General features: G+C 32.8%; 1 protein-coding gene across 1 annotated transcript; it reads left to right on the forward strand.

The window, feature by feature from the left end:
* The first annotated feature begins 602 nt into the window (after window positions 1-602).
* Window positions 603-4,356, forward strand: LOC108213122 (protein CUP-SHAPED COTYLEDON 3). Its single transcript, XM_017384862.2, has 3 exons — window positions 603-910; window positions 2,292-2,557; window positions 3,656-4,356. Exons 1-3 carry the CDS (start codon window positions 742-744, stop codon window positions 4,097-4,099), a joined length of 879 nt encoding a protein of 292 aa, XP_017240351.1. The 5' UTR covers window positions 603-741; the 3' UTR covers window positions 4,100-4,356.
* The last annotated feature ends 19,234 nt before the right edge of the window (window positions 4,357-23,590 follow it).

A 23,590-nucleotide genomic window follows, 5' to 3' on the forward strand; every position in this document is an offset into this window, starting at 1 on the left:
ATCTCATATATTATAATATTATAACATTATTGTTTTATACAAAATAATTAATAAATAATTAGTAAATCTTGTGAGATTCAAAATCGAAATACCTTTAATATATTTATAGCACCATAATCATTGTGTAAGTTTTCAACACAATTTAGAAAAGAAACTGGTTAATTTGTTTTAGTTCTGCTCCTGCATATGCATGTTGATCTTATAATATATTTTGTACCTAATCCTAAATGCTTCTTGTTGTTTGGATTTATGCGGCCATCACCCAGCTACAACCAGATATGCCTGAAGTGAAAAGGATTATTTTGGAGGTTTTCTAATAACTCCAGTATGATTAATTATTTATTTAAATTCAACCTAATCTTTAGTTGTTTCTTTTAATAGCAGACGTTTCAGATAGAATTTAGACATATATTTCAAGACTTCTATAAGATATAGTTTCACAAATTATTTTAAATTTTTTTTTCTTATGAATGAAATATATAAATGAGTAATTATTAGGGCATGAATTATTACATGTTCTTTGCACTCAAAAACAAATTTCTTTTACTTGAAATCCCCCACAATATCCACAAAATTTACACAATTAGCAGGAACTGATCCCTTATCAAGCCCGTCTCTCTCAGTCTGTTTCTTCCCTTGCTCTCTCCTCTATATATATTCTCTCCTTCATTAGCTTTCTCAGAACCGTGCACCAACTCCTTACTTAGATATCTCGAAATCGAAATCAAAAATCGTAAAAAAATGGGTTTAAGGGACATCGGAGCTGCACTCCCTCCGGGGTTCAGATTTTATCCGAGTGATGAAGAATTAGTGTGCCATTATCTTCACAAAAAGGTGGCACATGAGGATGTTTCCAAAGGTACTCTAGTGGATATTGACCTTCACACATGTGAGCCATGGCAGCTTCCTGGTATCATTTCTACTTTTAGTGGAGTTTTCTTTTCACTTCCATGCCATCTTGTTCTTGTCCTTATTATTTCTTTCATTATGTATTTGTGAAATTTCTCTAAAAGGTGTGGGGATCAACTTGCATGTGCTGTACACAGAAATTAACTTTGTATATGTGTGTGGAGGGAGACAGAATATCTCAAATGTTTTCATTCTTTCATGAGTCTCTCTCTTATGAGGGGGAAAAAAAGCTGAGATTGTATAGAATAGAATAACGTTTGCTTGTGTTCTGTATGCAGTATACATATAACCCTAATTAACATCATTCTATGAGTTATTTGTGATTCCGGAGAGATATATTCTAGTAGCTAGCAAAAGATAGTTTTTCTACCCGCGTTAGCTTTCCTACAACATTTTTCTAAAATCTCAGGGTGTTAGAAAAGACGAGAATAAATAAATCTTAACATTTAGATAAATTATAGTCCACTCTTATAGCATCTCCGATTAGTGTTGGTTAAAAATGGTTCGCTAAAGCGAAACTTATCAGACGTTATGCAAAATTTGCTAACTTTGTAAAATATTTTATTTTGATGATAATGGCTTTATTGGTTGTGTATATTCTAAAAACGATATGTTATTATTTCATATTAGTATAAATAGATTATATTATTTCAATATCATACGGATGATGTGGAATATTACTGCATGTTTCTCGCCAAATATAACGACATTTATAATTATAGACAAAGATTTGTATTATTGGAATGGTGAAATTTGTACATATCATCTATAGGTTTTATTTTTGACATTGCACGTAAAATTTTAGCTAAAGATTTTATAGGATTGGAACTACCGGTGCTCTCTTTTTCTTCAACTAATTATTGTACAAGGCATACTATTCAAGATTACATGTTATTGATTGGGAGCCCATACAAGGGAGTGAGGGAGACATATCAGATCAAAAATGTGAGAGAGAGTGGGAGGGAGGGAGAGAGATAGAGATGCAACCCTGCCCTACAAAAGTATATTACTGCACCATGGCTTGCAGCAGTGTACATCTATATTCCTGCTGCATGGGCCACGAATCTTACAATTTAATTATGCACAATAACGACAATATTTTTTCTAATATTAAAAAGCAGAGGATCACTTCCAAATCTTACATGTGAGCTTTCTCTCAAATCAAACCAGCCCTGTTGCAATAAAAAACAGTACTAATAATTCCAGAATCTCTGTCCAATTGTTTGTTATATAATAGTTATATATTAATACCCCACCTTATAATTATTAATATGCTCCTAGCTAAAATTCTTTCAACTCTTTTTAATTTCCACAATATATGTTCGTATAGTATTAATCTTTCCCTGACATGTATGCGTCGTCTCTTGGTAATGATTTTGAAGATGCGGCAAAGCTGAATTCAACAGACTGGTACTTCTTCAGCTTCAGAGATCGGAAGTATGCGACCGGATTTCGAACAAATAGAGCCACCACGTCTGGATACTGGAAAGCCACTGGGAAAGATCGGACAGTGGTGGATCCAAGGACTAATTGCATTGTTGGGATGAGAAAGACACTGGTTTTCTACAAAAATAGAGCTCCTAATGGCGTCAAAACTGGCTGGATCATGCATGAATTTCGTCTCGAAAATCCCCTAATCCCTCCCAAGGTAAAACTCATCTGTTGTTTTTCCGCATCCATTCTATATATTAATTTATTAAAAATTATTAATTACACCCTCCGTCCCAATTTATCTGTTTTGTTTAACTTCTTGTCGTCAAATTGACCAAACTTAGACTGATAATTAGTAATTATTCTTATATAATCTTGAAAATCAAATAAAATATATTTTAAAGTAGAATAGATGTAGATTCTATTAATATATCTTTTATAATTTTTTTTAATTACTTTATATATGTAAATTTCAGTCAAAGTTTGGTCATTTTTACCATAAAAAATCAAACAAGACAAATAAATTGGGACGGAGGAAGTATCACATGTTGTTACCTGTATATAAATCTTATCCAAACGAAATACTACAACGAAAATTTGGTCGAAAATAGCCGTTTTTTGTGCAATGAAATTTCTCGTACTCTTGAAACATCACTCAAACGCAACCTATGTATCAGCTATTGATTTAAACTCAATACGATTCAAAACTTTCACCCTTTTGGAATTCAGCCTTAAAAAACTGAAACGCAGACAAACTTTGCCATAAGAAACTTCCTAGAGGACTCTTCTTTATTTCCAACCTTTTCTTGTTGTTGCTCTAGTCATATCAGAAGTACTTTTTGCCAAACTTTTTTATGCTAAAACAACTTTTGAAAACATAAATACAAGACACATTTCACCATCTTAGAAACAAGCCATGTTAACAAGATATTTGCATGCATTCCTTACACCGACACACCTTGTGCTTTTCCCTGCTGGCCTTGCAACATCAGACATATACATATTGTTGTTCCATACTTTGCTTATTTTTTTTAATTGAAATATTTTATGGTTCGTTTGGTAACCTGATTTTCATTTGCTTTCTGAATTTGAGCAAATTACTTGTTTGAGAATATGTATTGGATTTCAAATGAAATCCAGGACATTCATATATCAGTATAAACTTGAGAATTTGAATGATAACTCAAATTCTGTTATTTGAAATCTATCATTTGAAATTGAATGCACGTTTTCAAACTTTCTCCTAATTTACCTAACGTGGAGAAACAGGATTATGACCGACCGATATTTAATGTACATGTATTTATATATGCAGGAAGACTGGGTGCTATGCAGAGTCTTTTACAAATCAAAGACAGAAAGCAGCACTGAACTGAGCCCACAAAATGTGTGTCATTCTGAGGCAACAGCTGGTGGTGACATTTTTCCTAATGCTGCTCAAATTATGCTTCCAGCTCCTTTTAATAAAAATAATTATCATCTTCACCAAATTCCAAGTTCCCAAAACCCTGCACCTCATCACCAAAACCCTAATACTCTCCAAACCTTTTCTCAATTAAACCCTAATTTCCTCCAGCTCTCTCATCAGTTTCACACAGATGATCTCAGCGAAATGATCATGATAAAGTCGAAGTGCGACGACGAAGACCCTTATGGATTCTTATTGGATATGGAGTTTGAAGAGAGCACTATGGGAGATGGAATGGCTTCAAGTATGGAGGACATGAAATTTGAAGATGACTACTGCCTTTTCCTCTGATTGGGCATTGTGATTAATTATATATCCAGCAATTTAACCAAATTAAATACATCATATAATAGAAAATATAAAAAATATATGTAGGTAAAATATTTATAAGACTTGTAAAAGATTGTGCATAACACGCATTTTCTAGTTTCATTGTACGTCATGTGAATTAATTTCTTCATTTTGTACATAATACTTTTGTCTTTCATTTCTGTAATCAGTTCTGAGAAGCAGTGAATACATGAAACTCTGAATCCTCATTTTGCCCATTACGTTAGGTTTATGCAGCATGTTCTCCGTATGTGTTAAAAATTTCCGACTCTATAGAATTTTCCCAAAGATCCCACCTTCAAAATGACACATGCAATAGAACAATGTAACATTCTTAGACATGTATAAACTTGTGGTCAAAATGTTTATACGCATATATGCAGCTGCGGATCTAGAAAGAGCAGGGGGAGCTTAAGCATCCCTAACTGTTGATACAACTGTTACATGCATATATAAGACATTTTGAATGTCTATATCTAGTTGTTTACCTACTGAGAGAATAAATAATTAAGCAGGTTCTTTATTTTTTTTGACATGCATTTTGAGCCTTCTATAAAGTATATAGTTTGATAATATTTTTTTAATTTTTTTCCCTGAATAAAAATTTGACATTTAATTTTTATTAAAAAATGTTATAAAACTATGGGGCCGTTTGAGTTAACTTGAAATAAGTGACTTCGTGCTTAAATTAAAGAAGTGGAATAGAAGTGAGAAGTAAATAAGTTAATAAAGTGTTTGAAAAAGAAGTAGAAGCTGTGAGTGAAAAGCTAGCATTCTTAGCTTCTTAAAAGTTTCTACTAATTTACACAAACGAGTCAAGAAATGCAGAAGCCAGAAGCAGCTTCTGCATGCTGCTTCTTGCAACCAAACACCCTTATATTTATACGAGTCTTAAAAGGCGTACAAACATAAACAAGACGGAGGGAGTAGAAAATAGACAAACCCAAGGAATATGTTGAGCAGTGTTAGATGCGTGGCTACCCTTGTGTTCACTAGGTATACATGAATCATATGTATCTGATTGTTTTCTGAAATAATTGATACAACTGCGTCTCTGTTAGATCACAAATTGCGGCTGCATTCGTGCAAGACTGTCGAGGAGAGCTTTCATGTCCTTGTAACTCATCAATAATGAATGGTGAAACCTGGGAACGTAAGCTTCAGTCGTGTTTTCACTTATATTTTTGCTTGTTTTCTATCTTTTTAGCTAGATACGACGTACTCTCATTCACGTCGTGATTTGTCTTTTAATTAGACACGAAGATTGTGCTTGTCCACATGAATTTTCCATATGAATGTGTATAGGTTGACGGAGATAGTGTGTACTTGATCCTTTTCGGAAAATTAGTAATTAAGTAAAATTATGGTTTGATTTTAAATTAGTATATAATAAAACTTATGATTCTCATTTATTTTCCTTTTCTAAAACAGATATAATTATATGAACTTACGACGGCGTAATTACGACGGAATAGAAAAATCATTTTATTTCCGTTTATTTTTTTCTCTTTAATTAGGTAGATATATTAACTTACGACGGTTAAATTACGACAGAAATGAAAGTCATTTTACTTTTATTTATTTTTTGTCTTTAATCAGGTAGATATGTTAACTTACGACGGCATAATTATGATGGAACTGAAAACCATTTTATTTTTATTTATTTTTTGTCTTTAATTAGGTAGGTATGTTAACTTACGACGAAAAATAAAACTTATAATTCTCATTTATTTTCCTTTTCTAAAACAAATATAATTATATGAACTTACGACGGAAAAGAAAATCATTTTATTTTCAGTTAATTTTTGTCTTTAATTAGGTAGATATGTTAACTTACGACGGTTAAATTACGACGGGAAACTAAAACTTATAATTCTCATTTATTTTCTTTTTCTAAAACAGATATAATTATATAATCCTATGAACTTACGACGGCATAATTACGACAGAAACGAAATCCATATTATTTTCATTTATTTTTTCTCTTTAATTAGACAGTAAACTTACGACGGTTAAATTACGACGGAAACGAAAAACCATTTCATTTTCATTTATTTTTTATCTTTAATCAGGTAGATATGTTAACTTACGACGGCATAATTACGACGGAACTGAAAACCACTTTATTTTCATTTATTTTTTGTCTTTAATTAGGTAGGTATGTTAACTTAAGACAGTTCTTTACGACGGTTTTTTTCGCGGGAAAAAATTTATTATATTTTATTAGGTCGTGCCTGAATTCTACCGAATCATACGACGGAAGGTTGGTACGTCGTAAGTATTGACGAGAACATACGACGAATGATGGTGTTCCGTCGTAAGTTTGGCGCTCCGCTTTTTCTGTCGTAAGATATCCGTCGTAATTGGTCAGAATTGGTGCAGTGGTTTTTATATTATTCATGTTATATCTGTCTTATAGTTGCGAGGAGTGTCGGACAATTCTCCGATTCCATCCATGCATTTTGTGTGTAGTTCAAGACAGAAATCACTATCATCAATTTCAAATATAGATAAACCCTATAGATTCGAAACGCTTCATTGATACTTTTCATTGGCTAGCTATTCAGGGTCACAAACGAAAAAATGTATGAAAACTATCATTGGAACCGTGCATCAAAATTGTACATGCATGATTGTTCACTTTGTGTGATAAGTCGGCAGATTATTAAGGAAGAACCCTACACGTACGTGGCATAAAATTTCGATGTGGTTGATATCATGAGATCCCTGATCAGTCCCATCTTCTGTGCTTGGGAGGGCTGAACATGTATTTTAAAATCTTTATAAAATATATTCTTTTATAAGTTGTTTTAATTTTATTTTTTAAAATAAAAATTTAATGTCTAATTTTTTATCAAAAACAAGAAAATTTGAAGATAAATTACATTTTTTAAAATTTTAAAATAAGGGTCAAATAATGTCTAAATATGGTATAGAATCAGGGGCTAGGCAGAATGATCGCCAACTTACACAAACAATTGAACCTTGGAGAGTTGGAGGTCCCATTTCAGCAATACTTTTACCTAAGTATGTATAATTAGCTCGACCTCTTGTCAAAATCTACTATACACAATTTTAATCATTTTAATAGATGATTGCACGTTGTGACAGATATACATGGTTTTGTCTGGTTTTACTACTGTAATTATTAGCTGCGGTGCTGGGCATGTTTGAAAAAAGCCCTAATAATGATATCTAGAAAGTGTACAAATTTTACCTCATATTTTACCTGTGTGATTTAATCAAAATCGTTGAAAATGTTCTAATATATTAGGAAGATTATATATTAAACTGTATATCTTTTATCAAAATATAAATTTTGGAAGAGACAAGAAAAATGACAAGATTACACTCTTTTATTCTACTCACTCCATCTCATATTATGCGTCTTGTTCTTTTATTCTACTCACTCCATCTCATATTATGCGTCTTGTTTTGACTATTTTGTAGTCAAATTGACAAAATTTTGATCACAACTTAAATAAATTATATATTTAATAAAATTTTAAAATTTATATTGTAGAAAATAGATCTAATATGCTTTAAAATGTATTTTAATGCTTAATTAATTTTTTTTAATTATCGGTCAAAATTTAGTCAATTTGACCGTACATTAGTCAAAACAAGACACATAACATAATATATAATATGAGATGGAGGGAGTATTTATATTTCATTTTACTATCCCGCTAAACTCATTAAATATATTATTTTCGATGTCGTGCTTGATCAATGGCAAGCCTGTTGAATTATTTTCGACCCCACGTTGGAGATTCACCAACCTAATTATTCTTTTGTGATGAAGATTGAAAAGATGGGACTTAACTGTATGATTAATTAATGTATTCTATATCGGCTGCGTACATGATTTTCTATATGTTTTTCAAGATTTATATGGAAGTTTGCAGCTTATTAAGGAGTATGGTACACTTAAAGATGTATACCGGCCCTATATACTATATAAATATGAATGACTATTCATATTTTATAAGGACCGTATATATGATAAATAATTGAAATCCACTTAGCTAAACTTATACGGTTCGCTAAATGTCACTTGATTTAGTAGTATGCATGATTCTGAAATATGACAGATTATTTCGTATGATAAAAACAGAAATCATTTTATTATATATGGTCGACCAGGCTAGCACTATGTAAATAATAGTTGATGTTTGTCTTCTTTTTTGACGAGGCTTATTAATTTCTAGAATTATGTATTTGTGGGAGCTAGGTTTAACATTCTCTATTTATAATAAAATAAACACGTAGTTTCACAAAAGAATATAATATTTGTATTTTTAGAAATAAGCGACAGTAAGAGTCCATTTCCGGTCGTAGATTGGACCTCAAAATTATTTTTGGAACAAAAAAAAAGATATTACGTTCACTGTTTGCATGCATTTTGATAATCTTGTAAAGTATATATAGTTCAATAACGTTTTTTAATTTATCTTTTTTAATAAAAATTTAAACATCAAATTTTATTTCAAAATTTTTTAAAAAAAATATTATGAAACTATATTTTATAGGAGTCTCAAGTGCTTAAAATTAAGGTACCGAGTCGGGGGAAGGAAGGAGTATCAAACTGCAAGTTTGTATCATTTAGTAGTACTATTTTTTGAGATATAAATAACATTTATATCTCATATAGTCATATCTAAATCGAAATATAAATTATTTACCTTGTCTATATTAGTTAATATATTACGGATCATGTTCTAAAGAACCATTAGAGAGAGAATCTTAGAAGTTAGAACCTTTAGATTTGGATCATAAAAATTTATGTAAAATATAGACATCTGCAACAGAACGTTAGTGGTTTTCTGATTATATTTTAAGCCTATTATTATATGTATACAATTATTTTTAACATTTATTATTATATTATACATATATATATATATATATATATATATATATTTGTAAATAACAAACTTTGGTAATATATTAATATTAGAATAATCATATATGTACTTCGGTAAGGTTTTTATAATACCCTCAAGATTGAACACCGATCGATTTCATCCAAATTTAAGTTTTCATTTGTAGTAGAATATTTGTCCTGTCCCTCGTTAGTTATTTCGAACTGGAACCAAATGTATCACTTTTATATATTAACTCTTTCCTCGCTTCTGTTGTGTTGGGGTTTACGCGACCATTATCAAGCTGCAAACTGTGAAAAGGATTACTTTGGAGGTTTTCACTAAAATTAATCATCGCTGTGGATTGAAAATAATTATTAATACTTACAAGTTTTTTGTATGCTATTATATTTCTTTTGCGGATTCTCATCTTAATCAACACTGATGTTTAACTTTATGACACGTTTAAAATTGAATTTTACGACTCTTGTGGACACACGCATACTTTGTCTTGCATATATATCCGCTCCTTCATTAGCTTAATTTTCCAACTCGAGATTAAACATTGTAATAAAATGGGTTTAAGGGACATTGGAGCTGCACTCCCTCCGGGGTTCAGGTGGCACATGAGGATGTTTCTAAAGGTACTCTCATGGATATTGACCTACACACATGTGAGCCATGGCAGCTTCCTGGTATCATTTCTACTTTTAGCTGAGTTTTCTTTTCGTTCCATGGCATCTTGTTCTTGTCCTTATTATTTCATTCATGAGTTCTTTCACATAAGTGAATCTCTCCCTCTCTCTTTGTTGTGTATTCGGACCTTTTGTCTAAAAGATGTGGGGATCGATTTGCATACGTTTTTTCTAAAAGTTGTGAACAGAAATTCAAGTGTGTGTATGGAGAGATCGATAGAAGAATATTCTCTCTCTCTTTCTTACATATTCTTCTCTCTCTCCATCTCATCATTATGTTATATAGGTTTGCTCTGGAAAGGCATGGGGTCATTTTGCATATGCTTGTGAAGTACACATCCTAATTATTTGTGGGAGAGGGAGGGAAAGAGGGGGAGAAGGGGAGGGAGGGAGGGGGGAGAGAGAGAGAGAGAGAGAGAGAGAGGGAGGGAGGGGGGGAGGGGAGAGGAGGGAGGGGGGAGGGAGGGGGAGGGAGGGAGGGGTGAGAGAGTGAGCGAGGAGGGGAGGAGGGAGGAGAGGGGGGAGAGAGACGAGTGGCGAGGGGAGAGTGGACTGTTGATTTCTGTTTTGATTTGTAAAGACTCTGCTAGCACCCAATCTCTCCTGCACCTCTATACACAAACACCTATCAATGTATGAGTATGTGGTAAAATAACATCTTTGTACCCTAACACCTCAAATTCAAATGATCCGTTTATCATCGGAGCTCTAGGATAGAGGTCTCCCCATGCTACAATACAAACCACTAAAATATAAACGTATTAATAGAATGAGAAGGGTTTTCGGGCCGGGGATGGACCCAAAATGAGCCTCGACAGGTTTAACTGACGTCTAGTAGGGTCAAGGAACAATAATGGACATTCTAGAGCTTGGGAGGCTAGTGGAGCTGGGATGTATTGAGTAGGGTTTGAGAGTGACCGCTATATTATGACATATAGAAGGTGAGTGACATTGTTTAGTAGTAATTTTTCTTATTTTGTGTCTAGAGGTTAAAACAAGAATTTGAATTAGAAAAATCAACGCAAATATATATGGATATGTTGTAAGCCCCGCAGGAAAAAGCACGAGGCATGTCGTGTTAAATATGCATGCAAAACATCTTGTAACCTGGCTTGTTTCTCAGATATTGGTGAAATGTGTCCTCTATCTATGTTACCAAAAGTTGTTTTAACAATGTTATAAGTTGGACAGAGTACTTCTGATATGACTAGAGCTACAAAAAAAAAAAAGGGAAAGAGAAATTAAACTCGGTTCGGGGTTTCTAGGAAGTTTCTTATAGCAACACAACGAAAAGAGAAAGAGAAAAACAGAAATTTGATAAGTTTGTGTCTTCGATTCGGGTTTTCTAGCTAGGAAGTTTCTTATTGCACTATATAGGGATCCCTTCTCAGATTGCGTGAAGTATCAGGAACGGGGCTAACCTAATTAAGTTGAAGTCGTTGAACATGAAATAATTATATGGATTTTTTTTTTTTCAATTCCGCCAAATCAGGGAAGAAATTAGGGTTAATAGGCAAAAAAAATCACCGAATATCGATCAAAGTTGCAATTTGGGTCATGACTCAAAAAGTTTGCAAACAGATCACAGAACTGGATTTACTTGCAGTCAACTCACTGAACATAAAAAAATTTGCATTTAGATCACTGTGCCGTTAAGTATCAGTTGACTTTAACGGAATCCGTTAATAAAAATTGAAAAAATATAAAAATTCGTCTTTTTTAAAAACTCGATTTTGAAAATTTAAAACTTCGAAAAAATCTGGAATTTGGAAAAAGTCTGAATTTTTTGGATTTCCAGTTTGTTTGAATTTTTGAATTTTTTACAAAATTTTTAGATTTTTTTCGAAGTTTTTTTTTCATTTTCATATTTTTAAAAACATTCCATATTTTTTTAAGTTTCTTCAAAATTTCAGATTTTTTTATTTAGTTTTCATAATTTTTTGAGGAAAATTGAATTTTTATATTTTTTTCAAATTTTTTATATTTTTTATATATCTTTAACGGATTCCGTTAAAGTCAACTCATTCTTAACGGCACAGTGACCTAAATGCAAGTTTTTATAGTTCAGTGAGTTGACTGCAACTTAAATTTAATTCTGTGATCCGTTTGCAAACTTTTTGAGTTCAATGACCCAACTGCAAGTTGGCCATGAGTTCGGTAATCTTTTTGCCTATTAACCCGGAGAAATTATATATATTTTAAGCCTCGATGATGAGCATCCAAAAACTATCGGTACTGAAGGTGATTAAAATTATTTAAAAAAATTAAGACATAAAATGGATACTGAAAACAGCAGGTGATTTTTACCTTGGGAGGATTAAAGTTTTCGAGACGAAATTCATGCATGATCCAACCGGTTTTGACGCCATTAGGAGCCCTATTTTTGTAGAAGACCAGAGTCTTTCTCATCCCAACAATGCAACTATTAGTCCGGTGATCCACCACTGTACGATCTTTTTCCGGTGGGCTTTCCAGTATCCAGAGGTGGTGGCTCTATTTGTTCGGAATCCGGTAGCGTACTTGCGGTCTCTGAAGCTGAAGAAGTACCAGTCTGTTGAATTCAGCTTTGCGGCATCTTCAAAATCAGAAGAAGAATATTACAGGTAGATATTTTTAGACTACTAACGGTGAACATTAAAAAAAGTTGAAAGTTTTAGCTACACTGCATAGTGATAATCGAAGGTGGGGTTACTGACAAACAATTGGACAGAGATTCTGGAATTATTAGTAGTGTTTTTTTTCTTGGAACAGAGGGCAGAATTGATTGAGAGAAAGCTCTGTACTTTTTTATTAGAATAATTGTCCTTACGGTGCATAATTAAAATTATATGATCCGTGGCCATTGTACATGACATGGTGCAGCAGACAGCAGCATAGCAGCATGCTTCTGTGTGGGTTTGCAATCTCTCTCTCTCCTCTCTCCTCCTCCCCCTCCCTCTCCCCCCCCTTCCTCTCCCCTCCCCCTCTTCCTCGACCTCCCTCCTCTCTCTCTCCCTACCTCCCCTTCCCTCCCCCTCCTCTCTCTCTCTCTCTCTCTCTCTCCCTCTTCTCTCTCTCTCTCTCTCTCTCTCTCTCTCTCCCTCTCTCCCTCCCCTCCCCTCCCTCCCTCCCTCCCTCCCTCGCTCACTCTCCCCCCTCCCTCCTACCTCCCTTCTCCCCACTCTCTCTCCCCCCCTCCCCTCCCTCCCTCCCCCTCGCTTCACTCTCTCCCCCCTCCCTCCCTCCCTCCCTTTCGCTCACTCTCTCTCCCCCCCCCTCCCTCCCTCCCTCCCTCCCTCTCTCACTCTCTCTCCCCCTCCCTCCCTCCCCCTCCCTCCTCTCCCCCCCTCCCTCCCTCTCCTTAGGGGAATAAAAGGCTGGGATTAAAAGGATGAATATAAAATTAAGGGATTGGATTGGATCTTAGTTCTCATTTTAAAATGGGTTCTCATTTGAGCACATGCCTATATATATATATATATATTGAAATCATATTATTTTAAAATATTTAATATATATTTATTTATTCTATATAGATTTATGTGCTACTAACTATATACATTTATATTTTTTTTAATAGATGATCAGTGCATTAGTGATTACTGGTTATCGATTCCCTTGTATAAAGATGGGGTCTGCAGGTCAGGTTTTACCCGATTATTGTCACCATTTGCCAATGTGTGGTAACAAAGCTAATGTGTGGTAACAAAAAATGTAGTCTAGTCCCTGTGTCCTGAGTTTTCAAGTTTTACAAGAAAAAAGTTTGTTCAATCTTGCCATCCTTTTAATGATTTAATATCAATATGTTCACTGCCTTTAATTAATTTTTGCACTGTTAATATGATATTTATAATTTTTATCGATGTTAATATGATATTTATAATTTTTTATTAGCATGATATTTAAGAGAATAAACTATTAAATTTGAAAACCGAAAAAAACCGAAACCGACAAACGGTTAACCGAACCGAGAAAAACCGTTCCGAACGGTTCGGTTACGATTAATACCTAGAAACCGAACCGAACCGACATACACGGTTTGGTAACGGTTTTTGGTAAAAACCGAACCGAACCGACCCGTGCACACCCCTACTTCGCTGCTCGTATGTTCATTTTTTTTTATAATTGTATGCATTTCCTCCCGTTCATTTTAATACAATTCTTTTTAGGATGTTCCATCATCTTTGTACATTTTATTTTTTTTTATAATAAAACACTATTAATCCGCTACTTTCCTCCACTATCTCAAATCTACTACTACTCTTTTTTCTTTTTGATGTTTTGACTTTTGTCACACATTTTTAGGGGAGTTGATCGGATAGTAAAAATTATTATTTTTGATTGATTTTTTTATGAATTAACATTTTGATTATATATATTTATTCAAAAAAAAAAAACTTTTAAAAATAATATTTCTAACTACTCGATCAAGGCACTTAAAAGTGTGTGCACAAAGTCAAAGCGTCAAAAAAATAGAGAGAATATTAAAAACAGTTTTTCTAATGTGTGCCCATGTACACATGCTAAGTACCAAATTTTATAAATTTTATTCAAAATAAATAGACCCCATACCTATTTTTCGTCTAACTTCACGCATATTTTATATTTTTTCTTGGTTTCCGTCCAAACCCAGCGTATTATTCATGGGGACGGAAGGAGTATTCAAGCTTAATCAATGCTCGGCAATTGACCATGTAGATATCCACAGCTAATAACGAATTTGATTTGATATTTTATTAGGGGTTTGATTTGTTTAATTTTAATATTCATGTATTAGTATTAATGCGATTCGGAATTTGTACGAAATTTTTCAAAAATTTTAATCAAATTAGAATGGAATCGGTATAAATTGATGTTCATTATGAAAGTTGATCAGGGATTTTTTTATAACTCTAAATTTCTTGAACATCACACTAACCCCGTATAAATTAAGTACTCCCTCCGTCCCAGTGAATTGTATACAGTTTCTTTTTTGGGACGTCCCATCAATTGTATACATTCCAAAAGTAGTAAACTTTTATAATATAAAATGGGTTTGTCTAGTGTGTGCCCATGGGCACATGCTAAGCACTGAAATCTATAAATTTGGAGAGTTCTGATTGGTGTGGTTGTTGTAAATGCAGGGGGGTCCACCATTATTAGAGAGGGTAAGCCGATCAAAACCCTTCAAATTCATGGATTTTAGTGCTTAGTGTGTGCCCATGGGCACACACTAGAAAAACCGATATAAAATATCATCACACCAACTACTTTCTTCCACTATCTCTATTCTATAATAATATAAACACTATTACACTCACTACTTTCCTTCACTATCTCAAATTTATTATTAAATATTAATGGGTCCCACCACTCTACCCACTTTTCATCCAACTTTACTCATTTCTTACACAATTTATTAGTCTCCGTGTCCCAACCGTTTGTATACAAATGACTGGGACGGAGAGAGTATATACTAACCGTGCACAAACAAGTAAATAGACGGTGGACCGTGGACACATGACCCATGCATGTTTATTGGCTTATCTCTGCTGCTCAATCAGTCCCTTTTCATTTGTCAACTATATACTCTCTACTCTCACTTTAAAGACTCTCGTTCTCTCTAAATAATTCAACTCTCTCTCTCTCCCTCCCTCCTCTCTCTCTCTCCCTCACTCTCTCTTAAATGGCTGTGGATTATGGTTTTGATCTGGATGCAGCATTGACTATGGATTATCCAAACAATAATTTCGTCACCATCGAATCCGAGATGAAGACAACAGAGTCACAAGTGGAGGACACAGTGAATAACTTATCGATCAAGATGATTCCAACAGATTTATCATTACCCGGGGTTTGCACAATTTGCATGGAAGCTTTAGATTCATGCACTCCGGCCAGCGAACAAGGCGGCAGAAGAGTGAGGTGCGGTCATGCTTACCATGAAAATTGCATAACACAATGGCTCTCTCTACACAATTCTTGCCCTCTTTGCCGTTGTATACTTTCCGGTCACTCCAAAACTTCTGTTGTATCACCGTCTATCTAGCTTAATTTGTGTACGTATAAATGCACCACATGTACAATATTGTGCGTAGATCTCGATATGCCCCATGCAGCCCATGCAATGGCATGGGGGCTGCTTAACAAGGGGGCCCATTTTCAAATTAATAATTATGTATATGTAATAACATGCAACCTCTGTTGGTACTCTGCTGCAAATTAAAAAGCCAAACACAGCCCAGTATCCTTTTTTGCTCAATTGCTTTGGTTTAAACAACTCTTATCTGATCTTTAATCTCTTAACAACAAAATCACTAAGCAGGATCAACGCGAAATACAACTACAAGGCTATTAGTAGAACTGCAAGAGGAGATTAATTAAGGAGCTACTTTTAAGAAATAAATTCAGATTTTTTAATATACAGGGGCCTAATTTTTTATGATTGCATAGGGCTTTTTATTTGTTGGAGCCGGCCCTGTAGTTGAATATTGCCTTGATCGATCTCTTTACGTCTCTATGTGGGGTCTTTAGTTATAATATTCGTACGAAACTGTTTTTACTTGCTAGAGAAATTTGTTCTCGACGTTTATGCGACAATATGCGTTTCCTCCGTCATTTTCGTATGATTACGACTTTTAAACATTCAAGCATAGTAAAGTGTATGCAAGTTATAATTTCAGAATTTATTTTTAAATACCTTTTTTAGATAGATTTGTAAATATTAGAATTTTATCTAAAAAATGAAAAGGATTATCAAATTACATTTTACAAAAATTTTAACATTACGTGTCTAACAAGATAAACATAGAGAATCCGTTAACAGAGAAATGATCCTGTTCTCCTGGTTTTGTAATAGTGAAGACAATAAAAAGTCTCACTAATATAGATATTTGATTTTAAGATTATATTACTAAATATATATCAAGGTTGTAAGAATCAGAATTCAGTTCAACTCGATGTTGTTCTTAAAAAAAAGTACTCGGAATGAGTACCCGGATAACTAATCGGATATTAATATTTATATATTTTTCTTGTGTTTAAATTTATATTATTATATTAATAATAAACTAATAATAATTTAAGTCAAAACTCAAAAGACTCGTTGTACATGCTTTAATACTATTTTGACAGAAGTTAGTCGTAAATAATAATGGGCATAAAAGAAGTCCGTGATTTCGATTTGCATGTCCTGGGAAGGTGAATAGAAAAATGAAATAGTCAATTCTGAGTTTGATTTGAGTACTCGGAGTCAAATCGAGTTTTGAGTGATTTTTCAGAAAATCATTACTGCCTCTGTTACTTGAAACTCAAATCGAGTTATTAGTGAAAAGTGAAAACACTCGGCCGAGTCAACAATTTTTAGAATGCGGCTAAATATACAAAGAAAGAAGTAGAGCACTGCTTTAATATTCTACTGAAGTCCATCGTTTCTGTGAATTACCTGTGGATTTTGAGTCTTTGACGGCGTAATTATATAACTTCTGACAGTTTTCTTTAACAAACAAAACCTGGGGCAAGATTAACTGTATCACTTGTGGAAGTCGCGGAAGCATTATCCGTCTAACTCCAACTTGGAGAAATCATTTATTCAGAATCAATAAATTCATGACTATACAATTTTCTAAATAGGAAACCATCAACTTCAATAATTATGATCAATAATTGTTCATACAATTTCACTGTGGATAATTGTTTAATTTCTAATCCTTATAAGTCATAGTATACGTTCTAACAATTTTATATTAGGAATAATTTTGAACCTTGCAGCACTCATCGCATAATAAAAATAAAATAATGATCAATTCTTAACGAGTTTTACACATAGATGAGATAAAAATGATTAAATACAGAACACTATGGCTAGTTCAGTCAGAGAAGTAGATAGAAATGGATTGAAGAGAAGTTTCCAAGCAGCAGTTTAGTGCATGCTGCAAATTGCAATAAAAAATGTAGAGAAAGTTAAGGGCAAGCTATATTATATTAGGCAGTTTACAAAATTTATATACCGAGAAATGTATTTTGCATAATATTAAACAAACATCACGCCAGACGTGTATATATATGTTTTCGCTAAAAGAAAGGCTAGAACCAATAACCACATACACATTTTGTTCTTATATATGTCACATTTTCGAAAAATGATTTATACATACGTCCTATGTTTGATATTAATTATAAATATATCTCAAATCAAAACTTTCTACTAATTTCAAACCAACCATAACAAACTTCAATATTACATATTTTTAATCTGATTAACACTTAATGATGAAAAAACCCGTCCAAACAGTGATTAATTAATTCGTATAAATTTTTATAACACGGGATATAATTAACAAATTCCCAAACAAGAAACATGATTACAAAATACAAACAAGTTGGGCATATATATAAGTTTGATAAGTCTTTGCAATGCTGAATAAACATTCTATCACGTGGGCGCACTAGTCTTACAAATCATGAAATCAACCAAAATTGAATACCTTTTCGACAGGCATTACAATACAAAATTGCACCAGCCTGTGTGTGGAAACTGCTAACACACCCATGTTATAACCAAAAAGCGCACCAAATATTCTTTAGCAATGCTAGGTGCCATCTCTTCTTAACTGGCATTCCCTCAACTCTCCCCAATTTCTCTATATAATACACTCTACTGCATCTCTTTCTCAACATTCATTCTCCAACTCAATCTCTCCTCTTTCTCTATACGCAAATCTCGATCTTTTTATTTGAAATTGTAAATATTATGGATCATTTTTTCGACTTGGACATGGCTTTCGATATGAGTGAATACTGGACCACTTCATCAGTTTCATCATCCGAAATAAAAAATTCAGTTTCATCGGAGACCGAGGAGACCGAAGATATATATGCGACGGTAATGATGATGCCTACACTGCAAATTACTGATAGTGAAGATGAAATTACCGAAAATTCGAGCAGTGTTTGTACAGTCTGCATGGAAGGGTTTAACTGTAATTATGTTGAAGGTGAGGGTAAAATAATACCATGCGGCCACGTGTACCACGTTGATTGCATTGCCAAGTGGCTTTCTTTGTATTCTTCTTGCCCTCTCTGCCGTTCGGTAGTTTCCGGCGGTGACTTGAAAATGTACATTTGCGACGACTGCTAATTAGGGTTTATGTATTTGGCTAGCTTAGAATTAAGGTGTTTGATTCAATTTATGACTTGTACTTGACCAAGAAGTTTCGGGTCAACTACTGTAATTCGATGTTGATTCTTTAGTGCAATCTTTTGTTTAAAGTAATGTTATTTTATGAGTTAAATGCACATTGTGTACCTCAACTTTCCACTATGTCCACTTTGTGTACCTCAAATTTGATATCTTGCAAACTGTGTACCTGTATTAACAAGATTCTAACGAGTCGTGTACTTCCGTTAGTTTCCAACTAACACCGTCAACTATAATGCAGCAGGAGCACTGTATATGTGCGAACATACCGCGGCTATATTTGGTTTGCATGCTTTGATTTATTTCAAATACTGTACAAACATAAATTCAGTCTCAGAGATGGTAGTAAAGCATGCTCATAAAAAATAATTTTTTTTATTATTTGACGTTTTGACTTTGGCACACTTTTAAGTCTTTTAACCGGGTAGTTAAAAATATTTCTTTTTAAATTTTTTTTTAAAATATAAATATATAACCAAAATTTTAATTCAAAAAAAAATATCAATCAAAAATAATATTTTAAATTATCCGGTCAAATCACTTAAAAATATGTGTCAAAAATTAAACGTCAAATAATAAAAAAACAGAGAGAGTACATTAGTCTTTACAGTAACTAAAACACTAGTCTTTACAGTAAGATAATGTTAGCGAAATTTTGTAATGGTTCTTTTAAATGGCAATGATACAAAGTTCAAAAAATGGAGAGGAAAAACAGATTTCACAAAATTGAGGAATGGTAATATTTCTTCAAAGAAACCTTTTAGGAACATAGAACTAGGGCGTAAAATGATCCGGGCAATATCGGATACCCCTCTACTGAAGTATCGGATCATATTATTTTTAGTTTGTGCAGATTTGAGCCCGGGATCATTTTATATAAACCGATCCCGGATATTTGAGATCCGAATATGAACCGAATATGATCCAGTATCATATTTTCTATTTTTTAACCGGGTAGTTTATGATCCATCAAATATGAGCGATCCACTGACATTAGATATCATTATTATTTCAATTATTCAAATAATTATCATTTAATCTAAGTAAACATACTATTATAAAATATAATAATTTTAAATTACAAATATGATGGATTTAAAATATAATATGATTAGTTCGAATCTAATATGAACCGTGGATCATATTTGGGTATTCGAGTAGGATCATATAATAAAAAATTATATGAGCGGATATAGGCATGTTTATATCTTGGATCATCTATTATAAGAGCTTAATTTTTCCGCCGTTTGGATCATTTTCAAAACGAATATGAGACATATGTCATATTTTCGAGCCGGATATAAGCCGAGACACCGGATAGTCCATATCGATTTACATCCCTACATAGAACCCTCACCTACCTACAATAGTAACCATAAATTATAATTCAAATAAAAAAAGAAACACAGAGATCCTTCAAAAGTATCGCTGAACACAAATGAAGTGTTTATTTATGATCGTGTGTGTTTTGTTTTTCCGCGAATGGTGGTAGAAGGGATGAGCTGTGAGAAGACAAGAATACCCCTAGCTTCTTTGATGGTATTAGTTGGCAACTAACAGAAGTACACGATTCGCTAAAATCTTATTAGTGTAGGTACACAGTTTGCAAGATATCAAACTCGAGGTACACAAAGTGCACGAAGTGGAAAGTCGAGGTACACGTCGTATATTTAACTCTTATTTTATTGACCTCGTTACTGGAGTGTGGCATACTCTGAAGAAGTAAAGCACATTACTACATTTGTGATAGATGAGTGGATCGGATCTGTCGTTTAAAATTTTAAAATTTGGGAGGACATCAGTGAAAGTTATTTAACTATATCATTAACTCCTCCCTAATTTTGAAGGCAATTTTCAAGATCAGTATATTATATAAAAATCTTAAAATATTTGTGAAGTTATATAAAAAAATTGTGTATAAATAAATTGGACGGAATAATTTTAAAATTCTCAGACACTGAAATTTTGCATCTGCATGCGAATGTTGGTTAGCTAGCTGGTAGTTTGGTTAGCTGGTAGTCTGGTACTATGGCCGAAGTTTGAGTTTCTATCCAGCCTCATATTTTGTCTTTCCAACTAATTGTTGGCTGGTTGGTATATCGAAGTTTTGCATTATACTATGCGCAGATTATACAGGTTGAGTGGTTGATAACTTAACATATTTTTGTTGGATAGTCGAGCTTTGAAAACTCTACATTTTCTTTCGTATTAACGGAAACACGTTTTTAAAAAATTTCAGTTTTTGAATATTCAAATAACAAATAAGCAATCAACACTCCAGTCCAATCCGCAAACCCTATTTCTCTTATGCGACTCTTTCTTTTCTAGCTTGGCAGCCGGGGACTTCCACCGGATCTCAACCGGAAAAGCCCCAAAATCTTCTATTTTCTTTGTTTGTTCTTCCTTTTTAATAAAATTCATTTTAAAGTTTTTTTCTTAAGTTTTGGTATTAGTTTGTTTTTTCGGATCTAAGGATTCAGAACATTTTCCGATTTGACCTTCTTTCTCTTAGATCTCAATTCCATGGAGTTACGGATTCTCGTTCTTCCCGGTGATTTTGTTCTCGACAGTGGTCGGAGTTATCTTGTTTTAATGAGTTTGTTCTTCTGGGCTTATTTCCCAGATCTAAGGATTGTTTTGGTTTAGATCATTTACGCATTTGCAAATTTAAGATTGCTAAGTTGTGATTTTGGTTTTTGTTGTTTCACCGCTTGTGTGAGTTTTGTTATTTTCTCACCATTTGTGTGAGTATGGTGTTTGATTTAGTAATAAAAATTGTTCGGAAATTGCATTATCAGTCGATAGCTCAAACTAGTTATGGCGGAAGCGGAAGTGACGAAGCATGTGTATATATCATCTTCAACAAATCACGTGATTTTATCTCCAAGAAGAATGGATTGATCGGTGATTGTTTCTGTATTTTGTTTGTTCGACGCGACTGTTTATGTAGATGCCGTATGGCTTTTTATTATTGAATGAACTCATTTATTAAAAAAAAAAACAATCCAGTCCAATATTTTTTTTTTTTATGTTTATTTATCAGTCAAATAACCGTCTCGTCCAAATTGGATTTACTAATGAATATAGAAAATATGAAACCAAATTTGGCCCAACTATTAATGTTGTGTTTGATTAGAGAGGGTGAAATCGAACGAAATGACTAAAATTAAATAAAAATAATAGAGATGGACGAGAAATTTTGGGAAAAAATTGGATAAATGTAAAATTATTATAGAAATGGAATAAAATAATTTTCTCAAATTGAAATTGTATATCTAGTACATAGTACATGGCATAACAACAATTCCAAAAGTGTTCTGGTAATCTTATAAATATTAGAAAATATTATATAATCTGGTTTAGGATATCATTTTTTACATCGACTTTTATAAAAATCTTTATTCACAAATTTTATTATTAAAATATTAATATGTCTAAGTTGTAAGTGTGGAAAGAAATGTAGAATGAGAGAGAATAATAATATTTTATTATTAAAATTAAAATGAGATTTGAGTAAAGCAGCCTTAAAATTATAAGATCGATAAAAAATGTCTAGCAATTTAAGATTACTCTAAGAACAAAATGGATTAAGGATAATATATAAATACAATTCTTCTTTCAATTTCGTCACATGCTTCTAAATACATTTACCCAATCAAATACATCATACTCACATATCTTTGGAATAAGTCGGTGTTTAGATCCCTCTATTTTAAAAATAATTTTTTATGTATATTAGATTTTTAAAATATCATTTATCACATTGAAGTTTTATTTTTTTATAATGTAAACACTTTCGTCAAATTTTCTTTTCTTTAATACAGTAAGGCCTTTACTGGTGAACCAGTAATCTTAACTTTCATGAAACTTATTGCAATAATAGTGTTTGGTTGTATGATATTAAAAATAAATATTTTTCAAAAAGAGTACGGTTCCCATCAAGTTAAGTGATGGTATTTTGTCGGAGTTAGTAGTTGAATAGAAATCTTTTTCTTTAAAGTAAACAAAATAAAGTAACTTGGACTCTCATGAAATCTCAACTTCATATAAAACGGTGCAATTTAGTTAAGGTTGTAAAAATCGGAAATCGGTTGGTTCCGGAAAAATGAGTACTCAGAACTCGAGAGAGAGAGTACTCAGAATGAGTTATCGGATAACTAATCGGGTATTTTTTTTAATTAATTTTTTCTCTCATATATAGTTATATACTGATTAATAATAAAACTATCTAATAATATTAATATTTTAATAACACACTTGAAATAATGAAGTTCAAATAAAAGTTACTTGTTTGATAGTTTTTGACATAATAATCTTTCACAAATTTTAATGATAAAACACATATATTTTCTAATTAATGTCAATATTTTGCAAAAAAAAAGACCAACATATATAAATTTATGTTTAGTCTCTTTTGAAATAAATTTCAAATAAAACAATAAAAAAAATTGATAAGTGAAACTCGAATTTGACCTGTACTCAGAGTCAAACCGAGTTTTGACCGATTTTTTAATAAATCGCTTTTGAACCCAATTACTCGGAACTCGGATCGGACGAGGGGTTAAAAACGAGTACTCGGAATGAGTACTCGTCCGACTCGACGATTTTTAGAACACTGATTATTTAGTTATATAGGTGTAGTTACTCTTGGTTACGTAATTTTGTGTTTATTATTATTTTCTTATTAAATGTTATGATTTAACATATTCAATTATACCATGATCGAATCCACAAA

The sequence above is a fragment of the Daucus carota genome, chromosome 3 (genome assembly GCF_001625215.2).
Source record: "Daucus carota subsp. sativus chromosome 3, DH1 v3.0, whole genome shotgun sequence".
Lineage (NCBI taxonomy): Eukaryota > Viridiplantae > Streptophyta > Magnoliopsida > Apiales > Apiaceae > Daucus > Daucus carota.

Bases quoted from the DNA above. Each gene is read 5' to 3' on its own strand.
- LOC108213122 (XM_017384862.2), top strand. From the start codon at position 742: ATGGGTTTAAGGGACATCGGAGCTGCACTCCCTCCGGGGTTCAGATTT. The intron at 911-2,291 runs GTATCATTTCTA...ATGATTTTGAAG, and splicing joins TGAGCCATGGCAGCTTCCTG to ATGCGGCAAAGCTGAATTCA. The intron at 2,558-3,655 runs GTAAAACTCATC...TTATATATGCAG, and splicing joins ATCCCCTAATCCCTCCCAAG to GAAGACTGGGTGCTATGCAG.